The following is an 18,909-nucleotide window of genomic DNA, read 5'->3' as shown; positions in this document are numbered from 1 at the left end:
TACACCCATCCAATGATGAATCGGTCCCAGCTGTTCTAACTAGGACATTATCCACCCCTTATTCTATGCCATCCATGTCATGCCCAAATTAACCCCCTTAGAAACTATGTCTCCTTAAAACTATATACACTTATATATATACATATATACAATGAAACATTACAGACCATTCTCACTCAAAATTAGGTCCCCTTCTTTTTGCATTACCCACCAGGTGGAACCAGGTCCTTGAGCAAAAACAATCCCTCGGATGGGTTTGCCTTTGCTTGAGGTGGGACTAATCCAAACAGTCTTCCCTAACATTCCTCTCATATGCACCACGGGGACTTTATCTCCATCTACAGTATGCAAAGGTTCTGATTGGGCAGGGCCAGCTCGATTGATGGAGCCTCGGGTGTTGACCAACCAGGTGGCCTTTGCTAAATGCAGCTCCCAGTGTTTGAAAGTCTTCCCACACAGTGCCTTCAGGGTGGTTTTCAGCAGTCCGTTGCACCGCTCAACTTTTCCAGCCGCTGGTGCATGGTAGGGGATATGATACACCCACTCAATGCCGTGCTCTTTGGCCCAGGTGTCTATGAGGCCATTCTTGAAATGGGTCCCATTATCAGACTCAATTCTCTCCGGGGTGCCGTGTCGCCACAGGACTTGTTTTTCGAGGCCCAGGATGGTATTCCGGGCAGTGGCATGAGGCACGGGATATGTCTCCAACCATCCAGTACTTCCTTCTACCATGGTCAGTACGAAGCACTTGCCTTGGCGGGTTCTGGGGAGCGTGATGTAGTCAACTTGCCAGGCTTCCCCATACCTGTACTTCGACCACCGTCCACCATACCATAGAGGCTTCACCCGCTTGGCCTGCTTGATGGCAGCACATGTCTCACAGTCATGGATGACCTGTGAGACAATGTCCTTGGTTAAGTCCACCCCTCGGTCACGAGCCCATTTGTATGTTGCATCTCTCCCCTGGTGACCGGAGGCGTCATGGGCCCATCGAGCCAGAAATAATTCTCCTTTGTGCTGCCAATCCAGATCTACCTGAGAGACTTTAATCCTGGCAGCTCGGTCCGCCTGCTCGTTGTTACGATGCTCCTCATTAGCCCGATTCTTGCGTACATGAGCATCTACATGACCGACTTTCACACTCAGCTTCTCTACCCGGCCAGCGATGTCCTGCCACATCTCTGCCGCCCAGATGGGTTTCCCTTGGCGCTGCCAGTTGGCCTTTTTCCATCGCTCCAGCCATCCCCACAGAGCATTGGCCACCATCCATGAGTCAGTGTACAGATAGAGTCTTGGCCATTTCTCTCGTTCAGCTATATCTAAAGCCAACTGAACGGCTTTAAGCTCTGCAAACTGACTTGACCCACCTTGTCCTTCAGTCGCTTCTGCAACTCGCCGTGTGGGACTCCATACGGCTGCCTTCCATTTTCGGTTTGTCCCTACAATGCGACAGGAGCCATCCGTGAAGAGTGCATATCGCCTTTCATCTGCTGGTAGCTTGTCATATGGTGGGGCCTCCTCAGCCCGTGTCACCTGCTCCTCTTCTTCTTCAGAGGATAGTCCAAAACTCTCACCTTCGGGCCAATTGGTGATAATTTCCAGGATCCCAGGGCGATTAGGATTCCCTATCCGGGTTCGCTGTGTGATCAGAGCGATCCACTTACTCCATGTGGCATCAGTGGCGTGATGTGTAGAAGGAACTCTTGCCTTGAACATCCAACCCAGCACCGGTAGTCGGGGTGCCAGGAGGAGCTGCGCTTCGGTGCCGATCACTTCTGAGGCAGCTCGAACTCCTTCATAAGCAGCCAGGATCTCTTTCTCAGTTGGTGTATAGCTGGCTTCAGATCCTTTGTATCCCCGACTCCAGAATCCCAGCGGTCGTCCTCGGGTCTCCCCAGGCACCTTCTGCCAGAGGCTCCAAGAAAGGCCATTCTTCCCGGCTGCAGTGTAGAGCATGTTCTTCACGTCCTGTCCTGTCCTTACTGGCCCAAGGGCTACCGCATGGGCAATCTCCTGTTTAATTTGTTCAAAGGCTTGTTGTTGTTCAGGGCCCCACTGGAAATCATTTTTCTTCCGTGTCACAAGGTAGAGAGGGCTTACAATCTGGCTGTACTCGGGGATATGCATCCTCCAAAAGCCCACGCCGCCTAGGAAAGCCTGTGTTTCCTTCTTGCTGGTTGGTGGGGACATGGCTGCTATTTTGTTAATCACCTCCATTGGAATTAGGCGGCGTCCATCTTGCCACTTCACTCCTAGGAACTGAATTTCCTGAGCAGGTCCCTTGACCTTACTCCGTTTAATGGCAAAACCAGCTCTTAGGAGAACCTGGATTATCTTCTCTCCTTTCTCGAAGACTTCCCCCGCTGTGTTCCCCCATACAATGATGTCGTCAATGTACTGTAGATGTTGTGGAGCCTCGCCCTTTTCCAGTGCAGTCTGGATCAGTCCATGGCAAATGCTGGGACTGTGTTTCCACCCCTGAGGCAGTCGATTCCAGGTGTACTGCACACCTCTCCAGGTGAAAGCAAATTGTGGCCTGCACTCCGCTGCCAAAGGAATGGAGAAAAAGGCATTTGCAATGTCAATGGTGGCGTACCACTTGGCTGCCTTGGACTCCAGCTCGTACTGGAGCTCCAGCATGTCCGGCACAGCAGCACTCAGGGGTGGTGTGACTTCATTGAGTCCACGGTAATCCACCGTCAACCTCCACTCTCCGCTGGACTTACGCACTGGCCATATAGGGCTATTAAAGGGTGAGCGAGTCTTGCTGACCACCCCCTGGGTCTCCAGGTCACGGATCATCTTATGTATAGGGGTCACAGAGTCTCGGTCGGTGCGGTATTGCCGACGGTGCACTGTTGCTGTGGCTATCGGTACCAATTGTTCTTCAACCTTCAGCAGTCCCACAGCAGAGGGGTCTTCTGAGAGACCAGGCAAGGTGTTCAACTGTCTAATTTCCTCTGTCTCCACAGTAGCTATGCCAAAAGCCCAACGAAGTCCTTTTGGGTCTTTGAAATACCCACTCCTCAGGTAATCTATGCCAAGGATGCACGGGGCCTCTGGGCCAGTCACGATGGGGTGTCTGTGCCATTCCTTCCCAGTCAGGCTCACTTCAGCTTCCAATACAGTCAGCTGTTGGGATCCCCCTGTTACCCCAGAAATGGAGATGGATTCTGCCCCTACATGTCTTGACGGTATTAAAGTACATTGTGCGCCGGTGTCCACTAAGGCCTTATATCTTTGTGGCTCTGATGTGCCAGGCCACCGAATCCACACTGTCCAATAGACTCGATTGTCCCTCTCCTCTACCTGGCTAGAGGCAGGGCACCCCTAGTCCTGGTCATGGTACTCATTGTGCTCTTCTTGTAAATATGACCTGGAGGTCCCTTCAAGAGGATCGGACGTATCATCATTCCTGTACCATCTGGAGTCTTGCCCACGAGAGACTGGAGCAGCATTTACCCTTGAAGAGTTCCTTGTGGCACTTGTCCCTCTTTTCAGTTCACGTACCCGGGCTGCTAAGGAAGAGGTGGGTTTCCCATCCCACTTCCTCATATCTTCTCCATGCTCACGGAGGTAAAACCATAGATTGCCACGTGGAGTGTGCTCTCTCTCCTTAGCTGGGGGACGCTGGCTCCTAATAGCAGAGACTCTTGTTTGTCCTGGTGCGATATGGAAGATCCCTTCCTTAATTTCTTCTCTTAGTTTCTGGTGTCCCTCTTCAATCTTCTCTTCCAGGCTTCGGACATGTTCAGCCAGTTTGGTTTCCACAGAAGAGACGTGGGCTCGTAATGGGGCGGTGACAGTGTCTTCATAAATCCTGAGTTTACTGACCAACGCACCCACCTTGTCCTCTCCCTCCCTCCATTGCAGCGTTGCTAGGTAACGGGAATACATTTCTGGCCCAAGTCGTGCAAACTTCAACCACATCTGGGATGTGCACTGTACACCATCTGGACTTTTAGGGAATCTTTCATCCTCTGAAAAGATTATTTCCAGTACAGCTAATTCCCTTAAGCACCGGATACCTTGTTCCATCGTGTTCCACTGTCCTTGCTGTACGTGGAGGTCCACCTTACAAAGGTATCTCTCCCTCACGCTGGACAACAATCGCCGCCAGAGGCTGAGAGTTTCCTGCCTCCTTCCAATCCCTTGATCAATGACTACGCCTCGAGACAGGGATCCCAGCTGTCTGGCTTCACTCCCATCTAGAATTGTATCGTTAGCTGCGGCATCCCAGATTCGGAGCAGCCAGGTCAGAATGGACTCATTTGCCTGTCGTGTGAACTCTCTCCGGAGCTCACGTAGCTCACCCAGGGATAGGGACCGACTGATTATTTCTGGCTCTGTCTCCTCCGGTGGATGTGAAGGTCCTGCCTCTTCATCATCATTTGCTATACGGACTGATTTAGTCTTTGATTTCCTTTTCTGGACAGGGGCGACTGCTATTGGTTTTGGTTGTTCTTCTGGCTCCTCGATGGTTTGTGTGGACACGGTGCCAGTTGATTCATTTCTTTCTCCCTCTGACTCAGCTGTGGTTTGGGTGGACGTGGTGCCTGTGGATTTGCTCCTTCTCTCCTCCCCCTGACAGTGCTGTACCATGTCAAGTAGTGTCCGGTAGGCAGTGGCCAGGGCCCAGCAGGTTGCTGTGAGTTGGCCATCTCTGGAGCTGCCAGAGCATTTCCCCTTCACCAGTCTTATCATGCTAACTGGATCCTGCAGTTGTTCAGGGGTGAATTTCCAGATCATTGGAGGAGAAAACTTCTCCAAATACTGGCCGATGTCCTCCCACTTCCCGTGCCACTCAGCATTATCTGCTCCCAGGGCAGGCGTCCAAACAACCTCCCTAGAAGGCCCTGTTCTGACCCTAAACATGGTGTACACAGTACAGAGCAGACATAGCAACACTAACAATAACATTATGCTATCCTTAACATCAAAAGGGAACTCAATATTTTCAAAAACTGTTGTAGCAGGTCTGAAGGGGAAGAAGGAGGTGAGAGGCTGGAAACAACCATTCCCCCCTGTTTCCCCAAAGGGCTGGGTGCGATTTTTAATGAGACTCCAGAGGTAACAACCCAAACCAGGACAGGCAAACAGGACTGAATACACATTTACAATGAAACTCATTGCTTCTGATGTTATGATAACATAAATATAGTATACTAATAAAGCAATTTGGATCCCTCTCCCTGGTTTTAAAAAGAGCATCAAAACAGGCAGATAATTCCCCATCTGTGGAAATATGAACATGCTCAAATACAACATCCATGTGAATGCATGAAACAACATGGTGATCAGGGAGTTTCTGTATTCAAACAGACAAATGCTTAAAATGAAATTGTTATTCTGACTTACAATCTCTCTTTTGAGTTAAGTTCATTTCCCCTGCTGGTTAACTTTTAAACCAGCACAAGGGGAAAGCATTAATTGAACATGTGATTGCAGGTAGTTGATTCAGGTGCCTTTCTTCACCAATTACAGTTATTTGTACCTGAATGAGCTTTGTTTTGGAAGGGAGTAATTTACTTATGGCAAGAGGTGTTGTCTTCACTGTCAAAAAAAAAAAAAAAGAGGATGTACAAGATGAGTTTGAAGGGAAATGTTGATCAGCGCTAAAAGTATGACTGGGGAAAAGTAGGAATGAAGCAGGATGAAGACTACATGAAGTCTTTATCCGTGGAGGATGTGTGTTTTGGGTGGCAGGGAGAGACTTCCAAGAGTCATGTGATAGGGGATGGTGAGTAACAGGGAACAGGAGACAAGTAGAATAGGTAAAAGCTGGGGAACAGAGCTAAATTCTCAGAAAGAGCCCATGATTTTGTGTCTAGTTTCAGTGCCTTAAAAAAAAGATTATTTTTTTGTGCACAAGGTACTAAACATCTCAAAAATGATATCTTACAAAATATCTGAAGGTAAGTATCCAAAAATTACTAGTCACACATCAAAATTTAGGCTTATCCTTTCTGTGAAAGCAAAAGGGAAGATGAAAGCTACCTAAGCTCCTTTCAGAAAAGCTTTGAATGAAAAGATCTTTAGCATTTCTTATTAGACTTCCAGCATTGTCAAAGGGGATGTGCTTTTGAAGTTTACTGTGTACCCTTAAAGGCAAATGTGGTTCCTAAATACACTGTTCTTAAAATGTATTTCAAAGCGGGTTACTTAGTCTCTCATGCTTTGCCCGAACAACAAATATAAATGCATTATTATTTGTAGCTTTTGTTGCCATAGAAATCCCATGCTGCCAATAATTTTGAAAACAGAACACTTTTTACAATACGAGATGAAATGTAAAATGTCTCAATCTAAGCTAGCACACACCTGTGGGGGCAAAACCCCCCCACTTATTCAAATATAATAAATATTACTTTTATATTCTCAGTAGTTAAGCAACTTTTGTCCAGGCAGGCATTAATATCAGTAATTGGTTTGTCATGCAGCAAATTGCAGCATATGGCTTGTTTCATACCTATAAACTCCCCTATGGGAATAGTTCATTATCTTGAACAAGTATTCCAGAACAATATGTGTATGGATTTTATTCGTTTCGGTTTGTTGTCGTTGGTTTTCTTTCTTTATCAGTTTGCAGCAAAAAAGTAAATGTAATGGGCTTCTCTAGTATGTAGTTAAGATGTCCAGAAATACATCCCTTAATATTTGGCAAATAAATAACTTTCGCAGCCATACGTACATGACATCGTGTCTCGCAATATATTTCAACTATTTAAGATTATGAATAGGTGTTAAGTCATTATCCTCTAAGAAGCAAGTCTAGTGCATTTGACAGACTAACAAGAAAATCACTTTTACACACAAGCATGTTGTACCTTATCTCATGCATTTAAGACTCATAAATTGTGATTCAGTCATTTGTGTCACCACGTGTGCCCAACAGTTTTGGGTTTTAGGGATTTTGAGGTTTTTTTTATGGATGCCATGTAGCTTTTTGACCTTTATGGCAACTACTTTGTTTCTATGACACAGAGTGTGTTTTTATCAGATGTGCCCGTTGACTAGTGGCAAAACCTTCTGCAGAATGTGGTGTACAGAAGTCATCAGCATGGTTTTGTTCCACTCTGAGGGAAGGATGGGCTTGCTGAGGGCAGGTCCTATGGCTTTAAACCTGTCTCATTAGAGGTGAGAGGGCTGGCTCTGGTAGGGACAGCTTGTAAAGGTCTTGACATTGCCTGGTGAAAATTTAAGGACAAGGTACCTTGAAGGTGGTGAGAAAGGGAAAAACCGTCTCAAGTGCAGGGAGCTGTTCCATCACCAGGAATGAATGAGGTATGAGCCAGAAACTTTGGAAAGACATTGCCTGGCTGGGGACTACATCAGTGCAGTGCAGCATCCTGTTAACCAAGGCTCCAATGAGACTTGAAGTGCATGTCTGCTGTAAGCACCCATAGTTTCTACTGTGCAAAGCACCACAATCACTTTTCTTAACTCCTTCCCTCTCTGGGCAGAAAGATTTGAAGTGCCTGGGATTCATACCATGCTCCGGTCACAGTTGAGCAGTGTCCATTCAGAGAGTCAACTCAAATGAAGGGGATATTTTGTGGAGGTGTTTTTGCTTGGTCTTTGGTTTGGTTTGTTTCTGCTGAGTGAGGTGTTTATTGCCATTCCTGTTATTTATGGTTTCCCTCTAGGAGCTTTCCGACCTGAGTTTCCAAGACTGTTTGTGAATTCTGTTTTCAGCAGACATGCCCACCTTACTGAATTAGGCCAGCAAAAGATAAATGGCCTTACCAAATCCAAAATGCATCTTCAACTTCAGGCCTTTGCTTTAAGGCCCATATGCTCATATGGATCAGACCACTAAGTTAGCTTTTAGCCCATTAAAGGGAAGGGCTCAGAGAATCAAAAGCAAGCCTGTTAAGCCTGGCAAAAGTGACAATGGAGGTACATTTAGTTTTGACACAACATATAAAGATGTTCTAGCCAAGGCCATGTTAACTTTCAAACAAAATTGAGCCCTTTGGTTCACAGACTTAAATTAGCAGTTCCTCAAATCCAGGGAAAGGAGACTGACAATTCCTTGCAGTGTAATACTTCTGAAATGGGGAAGACCCTGGGTTGAAATGCCACTTGTATTTTCAAGGAATTTAATGCCACATTGCTTTTTAGAAAAAAACTAGGGAACATAGCAGTCTGTAAGAAATCAATGCCTTAAATATAGTCTTTGGCATTTTGAAAGTTGATTGATGAGGGCTGTGACAATATATCCAGGTCTTTATTCCTCATCTCATCTGAGATGAAATGTTGTTTATAAAGACTGGAGTCTTAACAGGCACCATCATGCAGAAATAAATGTGCAGGATTATTAAGCTGGAAACATGTTAAGCTTCATATCCTTTGGTTGATCTTGCTCATTTTGCTCCAGCCTGATGTGCAAGTAGCTTGAATACATGGGTGGTGGGGTGATGTCTTAACCAGCCAGCATCAAAAGTGAAAATGCTCTTGAAAAAGCTTCACAGTTGTTACTTTAATAAATAGAATGTCTTGCGGTGTGTGCTTGAGGTAGATGCCAGTGCTCTATTTTATGTGAACTTCATGAAGTGATCTAGCAGTTATAAAGGAAGAGGAAATTGTTTGCACTTGTGACAGTCTAAAATCTGCTGCACTAACATACAGTCATTTGGTGTCATTTTGCTCCTAGAATATATGTGTGTAATCAGTTCCAGCATGTCTCCTTCTCTTGTCCTTTGGTTTCTCTTGTACTTTATGGCCTTTTGAGGAAAGATCTAAACTGGAATCCTTTCCACCACTGAACTTACAAGGAAGAGTAGAAAATTAAGTGCTTAAAAAACTATCACTGAAGATCCAAAGTCTGGTATGCTAAGCCTTTTAGTAACACTTTCATCAGGACTAGTGCATGGAGCTTATGATTATCAGGTATCAGAAGGAATATAATTCAGTTTCTTTTAACAGCTTGTTTAAACTAGGAAATTTGATTTCTTATTCTAACCTTGTTACCCCAGGTGGAAAAAATCTCAAAGAACCCCCTGCCCCAACATTGTAGAACTTCAGATAGGAATAAGAAGTGTTGAATTTCATTGCAGAGTTCGCAGACTTGATGTTGAATTGGGGCATGAAACAGGTTTGAGAAGTGAAGAAAGCAAGTGTCAGCCTGGGCTGTATCACATAAGGTGCTTCCAGGAGAAATAGGAACATATTGATTGTATTGTGCAAGGCTGAGAGATGATATCATCTGACACACTGTGAGCAGTTCTCATCATGTTCAAGGAAGGCGAGTTCATAATACAAGAAAAGGGCTATAAGGATGCATAGAGAGTGGAGAACCTTGGGGAGGAAACTGGAAGGGCTTTACTTGTTTGGCTTAGTCAGATAAAGATAGAAAAGGGTACAATTTCTCTTCTTAAATAAGACTGGGGTTAGTGTCAATTGAAAATAGTCTTCTCTCTCCCTGGTGGATTGTGTAGATATAGGAAAAGTCACTTCACAGACTTTCTTTCTTAAAAATTACCTCCTGCTTCAGTGTTGAAATTTTCAAGGTGTCAACTCTACCCTTAAGTGAGAATTGGGGTGGGGTGTGGAGGTGTCAGGAATGATAGCTAAGAGCTTTTCACCAGTTTGACGTTCATTTTAGATAGGTCATTCTGTATTATTTGCAAATATTTGGAGTTGCACCGATGAATTAAAGATGCTACTTGGTAGACTTGATGGAGCTGGGTGAACCTTGTGTTAGGAGCCCTGTAATTAGAATTCTGATAATAATCAGATGTGATTTACAGAGATGACTTCATGTTGAAAGTATTACAAAGCCTTAGTGCAAGTAATCTGTCTTGGTTTCTGTGAAGGGTAGGGTTTCCTTAATGTTTCTGTGTCACTGAGGTGTGAATGTTTCTATATGAGAACATTATTAGAACATTAGTTATTGTACCACTGCTCTAGAGATATGAAACATATGATTTACTATTAATTAATTCATGTGGGTGTTGTTCCTGACTGGATGTGTCATCTACCTCTAGAAGCCTGGATTACAGTGTAGTAGAATTCACTGTAATTGAGTGTATGAACTGTGCCAAACTGTAGTGTACTTGACAAGAAATAATATTTTTAATTTTTTTTTTTAACTGGAACAGCAAGTGATGCATTTGAAGAACAGTCGCACTGACTGGTAAATTGTCTAAAAGACAAAATCCCAAATCAGATTAATTTCAGCTGAAAAAGATGCTCAGGTAGTTGTTGTAAAAGAAGTCAACATAAAAACAGTTATGGCAAAGAATTTTTAAAGAGTTTTTAAGATCAGAAAGGCTTCTTGGGGCATAGCCTTTCCTTTTGCTTAATCCAGTCCATAGAATTTAATTCTTGCTTATACCTGACCTAAGCTACATGGGAACTGAAGGTGAACTACTTACTTTTCAAGTATAAGTTCTCCTGCCAGATCATAGTGCAAAAATTCAAATATCTTCTTGCATTTGATCAATTTATTCTAGAGATCTGTAGACATAAGGAGAAAGAAATACTCAACTTTCTGTGAATCTGGAGGCCACTGCAGCTTAATACAATGAAAATGAATGCTTAGAGTGGATCGGTTACCAGTACTCACACACTCAGTTTCTGTCTGAGTCGTTGATCACTGATGGTGGTATGTGCTGTTGTTACCGTATTTTGAACAAGAGTCTATAGCCTCAGAAGAGCTTAGTCTGTAAATGATCTACAGTGCTCAAGATTTCCTTGAGGCTTTCCTGAAGCCAAAGGCTGATGTTGTGACCTCCAGAAATGTGCTGGGACACTTGAGCTTCAGCACTGTGGAAGTACAGTGGAGTCAGTCTTGAAAGTATCTCTTCTGGGAATGAAGGAGTAGATCCTCCCCTTAACATCACTGGGAGGTACTTGGCTCATTTTGTGTTCTCTTTAAACATGGAAGAGCTGATGTAGAGCTACAAAAAGATCTTTCAGCAATTTTTCAGGTTATTACAGACTGACTTTATTAGAACTGAACATACCTTTGAGTTTCCCCACTTGAAGGGAAGTTGATTTGGACTTCCATGTCAAAACTGTGACTGTCAGGGGAAGAGCAAAATGGGTTCTCAGATGTTCAGAAATCCCCAGTTCCTAACTGCTGGGCTTGGTCCTTGCATATCTCACACTTCATCCTTCTTGCTTTCATCCATCTACACAGCACATGGGAGATAGGTCTGATGCAGTCAGATGTGCTGGACTGGTAGTTTAAGTGTGGCAAGGAGCTTGAACCCATCTTTGTCTGCAATTCCTCAGAGAAAAAAGAGGGAGTCCTAGGTAATCCTTTAGCACTTCACAAGCAGTAGGGAATGGTTAAAACTTACCTCCTTTGCATCCTGTGAGAACAGATTTAAGAGCATTTTCTAGGAGAAAATTTCTTCTGGTGTGTCTAACCCTGGCTAAATATGGCAAAGGTAGCATCCCCTTTTGAAAAATTTTGAAAGACTTTCTGTAGAACATCTGGGAAAGAAGACCTACAACTATCACGTCCCAAGTGTGAAGCTGAGAATAACAGCAGATGGCTTGCAAATGTAATGATGCTGAGTATTTTCACTCTGAAATGAGAATGGCAGTGCTTTCTGAGAAACATCTCATTAATGACAGTGATCATCTCTTTTCAAACCAAAACTTATTTGTCATTGGAAAACCAACTTGCTTAAAGCTAGTCATTTTTATGTATTAAAAGTACAAACCTGAAATTTATGATAAAATAAAACCCTAAGTGTAAAGAACATTTATAACTGCTGTTGTCCTATAGTATTCAAGCTCTGGCTGGATATAGGAATGTTCTGAACAAGTAATATATCAGCAGGGTAAAATCAGGAAATGAGGAAATTGAAGGTTGTGTTTTGTAGCAGAATTATTAGGTAGCCTGAAATAAGAGTTGTGCAAGTTATCATTTAGGCAGCAGATCTGTAACAGATATGTATTTTTTCTTTTCCAGGAATAGCTAATTGAAGACAGACCAGGAGTTTCTTATTAATTTCTGTGGAATTGTATTCCATAAAAGAGAGGTTTTGTAAAAACATTGCACACACAGGTTCAATAATCTTATGTATTCTTTGGGTGGAGTTTTTTATTTATTTTTCATTTATTTTTCTTAAACTTTGTTATTTAGAATAGGTATGGAAGTATTTCTAATACTTTGAATATAACTTAACATTTTTAGTCATGATAAATTTTAGAGATGGCTTCTTAGATGGATGTAGATTGTTCTAGGAAAGCAGTGTTGAAAGCTCTAAAAAAGTGTTCTTACTAGTCAAAGACAATGAACTAGAAAATACTATAACCTTTCTTGGTGACAGTTTAGAAAACTTACTCTTTTTTTTCCTTTCTGTTTTTCAAGAATCTTGTGCAGTTAAGTCTGATACAGCCACAGCAATTCCTGAGTTAGAATCCAGGAACACATGCAGGGGGAAAGAAGGTGCACTTTCTCTCATGATCCTGCTGGTAGGTCAGTCAAGCAAGCTGATGGGATAGAAGACCAAACCACTGAAGAAGAGGGAGGCTGGGAAGACTAAATTTGTTTTGTTCTCCCCCAGCAACTTAGGTGCAGAACTAAGCTTGTGATTACTTCAGCTCATTTGAAGGAGAAGGGTATGACTGCTCCTTTGCAGTGCCCTGAGTTTCACCTGCCTTTGTTAATGGTTTAGCTGTTTTGAAAGGCAAAGATAATGAATATATGTGGTGTTGAGGGAAATACAAGTGTAGAAAGACCAATAGAATGGGACTGTAATGTGACACGTATCCATACTGGAGAGCTGGCCATGGCATCTGCAGCACCAGATTTTCAGATGGCTGCTGGTTGTCAGGTTTTGCTGCCCATCTTCTCTGTGAAGTGGGGCCCTGCTTTTTAAACAGTTGGAAGTCTACTGGTTCATTAATGCTGGGCAAGAGGTAGGTATTGTTTTAATTGTAGCTTTGGGACTCTTTTTTTTTTTTAGCAACAGTTAGTGATAGCAGTCATAACTTAAGCTTGGGGGATTGCCAGTTAGCAGAAGGATGCTGGTAGCTCTCAAGCAGGGTAGGCTTGAGTCGGAGCTGTGAGGGAGATGTGGGCTGTGGAGGTCAGACTGCGTGGAAGTGACAAACATATCCTGTCCAATAACACAACAGGCAGGAAAAGATTTACGTAAAAATGGAAAAGCTAATTTCAAGAATGAACTTTCTCATTCTTTGGAATTCTGAATGCTTTTGTGTATCCCAAGGCCTTCCAAAATAATTAAATGTTGATCTTACAGGTCCAGTAGCCTATCTTATGCTATCATGTATAGCACTATAGTACTAAGGGACTAAGGCATGGGTTTAACTGCAGATCTTTTGGAGTAAGGGCATTGATATACCTGTTAATAGTGCTAAAACTCAGTGCTAGAGCCAGTTAAAATGGTTACTCTTCGTTCTCTGACTTGACTGTGATCCCTGCAATGCTTAGACAGAATAATCCTTAGCATTTGTTTACAGCAATGACAAATTACAGAGGAAGTGAAAGGAATATTTTGGCATGGGATTCCATCTTAGATGTGATAAGCAATACAAATTATAATTGTTTATGTGGCAGTGGCACAGAAGAAGGATACTCATATGAACTGTACTCATGGACTGAAGCTGAAGAGTGGGATCCTTGACTGGGTGTCTATGTTTTCTACACACTGCAAGAGATGCTACCCAGTCAGTTTACCACTTACTGTATGTGGTAAGTGGGAGAAACAGAAGATGTTCCCATCATCAGGAAGTCATCATGATCTATTGTGCTGACTTTGCGTGACATTATCAAAGAGAGAGGGGAAGGGGGAAAAAAGCCATTCATTTAACACATTTGTTTTCAGGCAGTACAGAAAGAGGAGCTGTCTTCAATTTTAAGTGTGTTGATTGAAAAGTATTTTCACACCAACACATCATTACTAATATTCCATGCAGTCATGTTCCCGCCTGTCACTTTGTGATGTGGGTTTTGTGCAGCTGCAGGAAGGAGTTCATTTAACCCCAGTCAAGCACCTGACAATGTGAACGAAAGGTTGTTTGTGCTCCGAGTGCTGTTCCAACAAATGAACTTTCTGGAATGAGGATTGCACCCTAATAGCTGTGTATTTTTGAACAGCAGCCATAGGGAATGGGAGATGAGAGCAAATTGTTAGGACAGAATGACACAGGACAAATGGATGTCTGCTTGAGCTCTTGAAGGCTGTTGCTGAGTGGGGGGGGGAAAAAAACCCCCATCATCTTGCCTTATTGGCATTTTAGGAAGGAGTGGAGAAGCTGAGAATGTCCAAGCATCCTCAGATGTATTTGGTTTGTTATGTGTGTCAGCAGTGCCTCTCTAGAAATTTGATTCCAAGTTTAATGAACTTCTGCAACCATATTCTGCACACAGGGAAAATGTGTCTAGCTGCAATTTTCATTTTCAGTCATTGAACTAACAAGATGTGACCACTGTTTCCAAGACCTCAGGACACTCATATGCCCATGGCAGAGGTGTTATAAACCCATGCCAGGTAAGAGATGTATATATATGGGCACTGGTTTGCTTTCAGTGTGGTCTCTGGAAAAGAATTGGGCAGTGGCCAGTGCTGACCTCAATCTTTTTGTGGGCTAAATTAATGTCTTTATTCTGCTTGGCAGTGTGGGCCAAGAAAAATTTTTAAATGAATGCAAGAATTTATGGTGTGCAAGATGTCTGACAGTATCCTCAGTTGTTTTTGTGTTTCACCAGTGTGGTGTTACAAATGGGCCTGTGTAATGCAGAGGAGACTCTTATGGGTTGACAGTGTGAATGGTGTAGCAGGAGAGGCTGTGCTGGGGCCCATTTAAGTGGGGAAATATCCATCTTGCCCTGTCATTGGAAATAATTATTAATCTGTTTTTATTTGAAGAAAGAAAAGCCCTGTAGATGTCATTTCATGTTTAAAATGTGAAACTGAGGCATGAATTAGTGTCCCGCTGCTGCTGAGCCACAGAAGAGGCATGAGCTTTGAAACAGAAAAAGGCACAAATTGTGAATGTCACTGGCTGTACTAAAAAATCATGTCATGCTGTCACTCAGGTGAGTTTTAGGCTTGTTCATTTTTATATACTTCTGAAAGAAGCGTATATATATACTATAGTGTATGTATACATATATGTAGTATATCTATATATACTATAGAAGTATATATATACTATACTTCTGAAAGAAAAACATGAAGAAGCATGCTTTTCAACATAGGAAGGGAAGACAAATCCTGTCTTCTACTCTGGGCATGTCCAGCCTCAGGTTTGTTGCTTTAACAGGAGGAATGATTTTTGGAAAGAAATAAAATATTCATTAGGAGCTCTCACCCTTTCACTGAGAACCCATCTTTTTTTCTCAAGTCCAGATTGGGTAGAACTTCTTGTTTTGATGAGAATTAAGACTCTGACCTCACATGCTGGGCTCTGCCCTCTGCTTTGTTCTGTTTCTTCTTTACAGGCTTCAGGTCCAGCCTTTAAACTCTCTAAACTCTTCTGTACCTCTCAGTTGGGGATGATTGTAGCTTACTCAGTGAATATGTTTGAAGGACAGATGGGTGATGATGAAGCCTTGATGGTGAGGTCGTCAAGGGGCTGGTGACAGTGCTGCTTTACATCTCTCATATCTTCTGGCTTCAGGGTAGTGGCCAGCTGATGGGAAGTTATCTGCAACTTGGTGACCTGTTGTATAGGAGGCTTGAAGCAAACAGCAGAAACAGTGGCTCAAATAAACACTCTCAGATGGTTGTAGGATACTGGAAGAGCAGCTAGCTCTGGAGTGTCTTGCTGGGCCTTCCCAGAGAGCTTCACAGATAGGGATGGACAAGAAGGCTGAGACTTGAACATTTTGCAGAGGTGAATTTGGCAGGGCTTCATGTCGGGGAGGTGGGAGTTGATGGGAACTGTTCAGAGAAGGCAGATTCACTCATTGACCCTCAAGGGTGTCTTGAAAAGCATGGACTGCCTTGGCTGTAGGCAGGGGAGCAGACTCCCCCTCAGCTTCCCTTCTCCAGATGCTTTTATTGGTACTGTATGAAATTAAATAGATTGGAATTAAGTGGATTCTTATGCATGTTCCCTGCTCATTATGGATTACCAAAGGCTAGTTTTAGTCTCTGTGGTGGGTAAATAGGGCTGACCCTCAGAGTATGAAGGACCTGTCTGAGTGTGAGAGGAATGGGACTGCATACCAGGAAAGGTAAAAGCACAAGGACTGGGATTAGAGGAGCTTGCTTGGAGGGGGAGGAGGCAGGAAGGATATGTGTACTTAGGCCTGCTTCAAGGAAAGCTGCAAAGAGACATTGGCATTTATCTACAGGAATTAACATGTAGTTGCTTTTTTTTTTTTTAATAGTTAAAAATACCAGGCTCAGTCTGAGTAAAAATTGACCTTTCCTCACAATTACTCAGCTTCAGTCCTCCCCGTTGTGTTGCTGGCTGTGCAGCTGTCATGGCTCCCTCCCTCAGCAGGCAAACCCGAAAGCTAGGTGTAGGGGAACTGTAGGAAACACTCACTTCCACCCTTTCTCCTTTTGTGTGAGGCAGCTTTTTTTTTATGGCCATTGTGAACGTGTCCAAAGGTAGCGAAGAGCTTGGAAGCCACTCCACGTTTCTCTTTCCTATTGCAGGTCAGCTCCAGCTTCTTCCTGCGTTCCTCACCCGTAAGTGGACGTTACACGTATTTACACAAGGAGCCTAAAAAGTCAGCAGATGGAAGTTATTGGAATGGAGAAAAAAGGGGGCCTTTGGTGTTTTTTGTTTAAAAGCTTGGTAGGTGCAAGCTTTGCCTCTTATGCAGTGCTGTGAGGCCGCATGGAGAACCTGCCTGTGGATGAGAAGTTCAGAACTAGAGGAGGTTTCTGCCTGGGTCCCCACACTGCTCAGTTTAATGAGGCATGCTGGCTTTTGGCAGGTTTCCGACTGGCTGCCACTCCAGGCCACTGTCTCATTAGGTAGGATGTTTTTAGGCACTGGATTTAACTTACTGGTTGGTGGTGGTCTGCTTTTTACACACTCCAATTTACAGAGCTAGTGCCAAGCTACTAAATTATTGAGCTGGGGTTTTAATAGAAACCCCTGTGTAGGCTTAAATGTTTCCACTCTATTTGGAGTTTCCTGCTCTGCTGGTTTTATTTTCTCCTGTGCGTGAAAGTGTGGAGGGAGGAATTCACAGGAAAGCACAGAGGCAAAGAGGAAGAATTCAGCCTGAAAGCAGTAGAAAGTAAAGATAAATTAAAGAGTATCCAGCTCTGATGGAGGTGATAGAGGAAAAAATGTGCCCTAATCCCCATGACAAGTTCAGTGGAAACTTGTGTGTTTGTTTTAAATGCTGTTTTGTAAGTAAGTTAAATTACAAAAAACCTAAGGTAACTTAGGTTTTCAGTATTTTCTTGACTATTTCTGACTTGACCTCTTCCCCAGGGCTTGAAAGGGACGTTTGTCAGCAGATATAGCTACACCAGTTGTTCCCCCAGGGCCAAACCCTGCTGCTGCCAGTGGGACGGCAGTGCTCCCTGGTGGGACCTTCGTCCGTGGTGAGGGATGCACCTTCCAGCTTTGCACCATTTCCACCCACTCCTCCCCTTGCTGAAGGCTTTCCCCTACAAACCTGCACCTGGGTCAGGATTACACTTGTTGGTTAAGTACTGTGTAAGTCAGATCGGGTCAGCATGGCGTGTTTTTTAGCACCGCACTGATAAATTTGTGTTGTCCCAGTGACAGGTACAGTCACTGTGACCCGCCAAATGGGTTGACTGTCACACAGTTAAAGTGTGAGGGATGTAGTTTCAACCTGTGCTTCTTAGTAGACCAGGAGTTCTCAGAACCACTTCCCTGAGGCTGCTTCATCATGAGCAGTGACCTCCTTCCTCTGGGAGTGATTAGATGGGAGAGATTTGGAAAAAACAGTGGTAAGAGGTGGCAGCGGGCTAAAACTGGTCAGTGTGTGTCTGTCTCTATCCTTCACTCAGCAGCCCCTGTGGGCATGTGCTGTGTCCCAAGTGAGGGACTGCTTTCCACAAAATGTCTTCAGAGTCGGAAGAGCCGAAGAGTCTGTGTGCTGGAATGACCGGGATTGTTGAGTGCAGCTACAGCGAGACAAGGGCTTGAGGGTTCGGAGCAGACCTGTTACCAAACTCTTTGAACATGTGGTGTGTCTTACAATGTGTAAAACAGCTTAAACCGTCTGACTCAGAAGCTACTGACTGAATTCTGCCTGGGGTTTGCAGGTCTGGCTGAAGAGAAGATTGGACTGTGAATTATAAAGGCTACCTTCATCACTCAGTGGCAGGAACAGCACAGCAGTTCCTGTCATTGTCATCATGCTTGAGACATATTTGGTTACTGACTGTGCTTAATTGCATGGCTAATTTACTTAATGTCTCTCTGGGGGTCACTCATAACACCCTTATTTTTGGGTTTCAGGGAAATTAGGGACAGTAGCAATCCATTGTAGTTCTCAAGGCAGGAGTTTTCCAGATGACAATGGTAGTAACAGCTGTGGCTTAGTTGCAGAGTAACCTGGCTAAACCAAGGAAAATTAGCACTGGCAAGCTTAATGCTTGCAAATGAACAATCTCCAGTGAAAATAGGTGTAGGCAGAGGCCATGCGTTCCCTGAGTTTGTGTAACTTGGAGGATATCTATATTGGTTTATTGGGAAATCCCTGGCAGTGCCTGCTGGCTTTCAGTCCTGCAAATAAAGAATCTTCTGATTAGGTATTTGGGTGTAGAACTGAGGTTGTCATATGTCACCCCTGGTGTACAACTATGAACCCCATTTAGTGACAAACTGGTTATGTACCTTCTGAGGAGCTCTTTTCTACCTGTCTGGTATCTCCAGTGGGGCATCTGAGGTGGTTCTTGGTTGCTTCTAGGAAAGTGCTGAAATGTCTCCAGCAACAGTTGGCCTAATGTGCCTTGCTCTACTTGTTGTTTTTAA

At 43.7% G+C, this 18,909-nt stretch overlaps 1 protein-coding gene across 7 annotated transcripts in view; it reads left to right on the top strand.

The window, feature by feature from the left end:
• BORCS5 (BLOC-1 related complex subunit 5) overlaps positions 1–18,909 on the top strand; it is a 75,866-nt gene that overhangs the window by 52,616 nt on the left and 4,341 nt on the right. The window contains exons 5-6 of one of the 7 annotated variants that reach the window (XM_027666268.1): positions 16,599–16,740; positions 18,394–18,895. The exons of 4 other annotated variants lie outside the window; for them this stretch is intronic. In XM_027666268.1, the coding sequence (XP_027522069.1) occupies positions 16,599–16,733 (135 nt within the window). In that variant the 3' untranslated portion in view covers positions 16,734–16,740; positions 18,394–18,895. Of the gene's footprint in view, positions 1–11,929; positions 14,478–16,598; positions 16,741–18,393; positions 18,896–18,909 lie in introns of those variants that run through there. 2 more of the 7 variants (XM_027666266.1, XM_027666269.1) reach the window with 2 other exon arrangements.

Source organism: Corapipo altera, unplaced genomic scaffold (assembly GCF_003945725.1).
Source record: "Corapipo altera isolate COAL_440 unplaced genomic scaffold, ASM394572v1 317, whole genome shotgun sequence".
NCBI lineage: Eukaryota > Metazoa > Chordata > Aves > Passeriformes > Pipridae > Corapipo > Corapipo altera.
The sequence above is the reverse complement of the archived record's forward strand: the minus strand, read 5'-3'. Positions and strand labels throughout refer to the sequence as shown.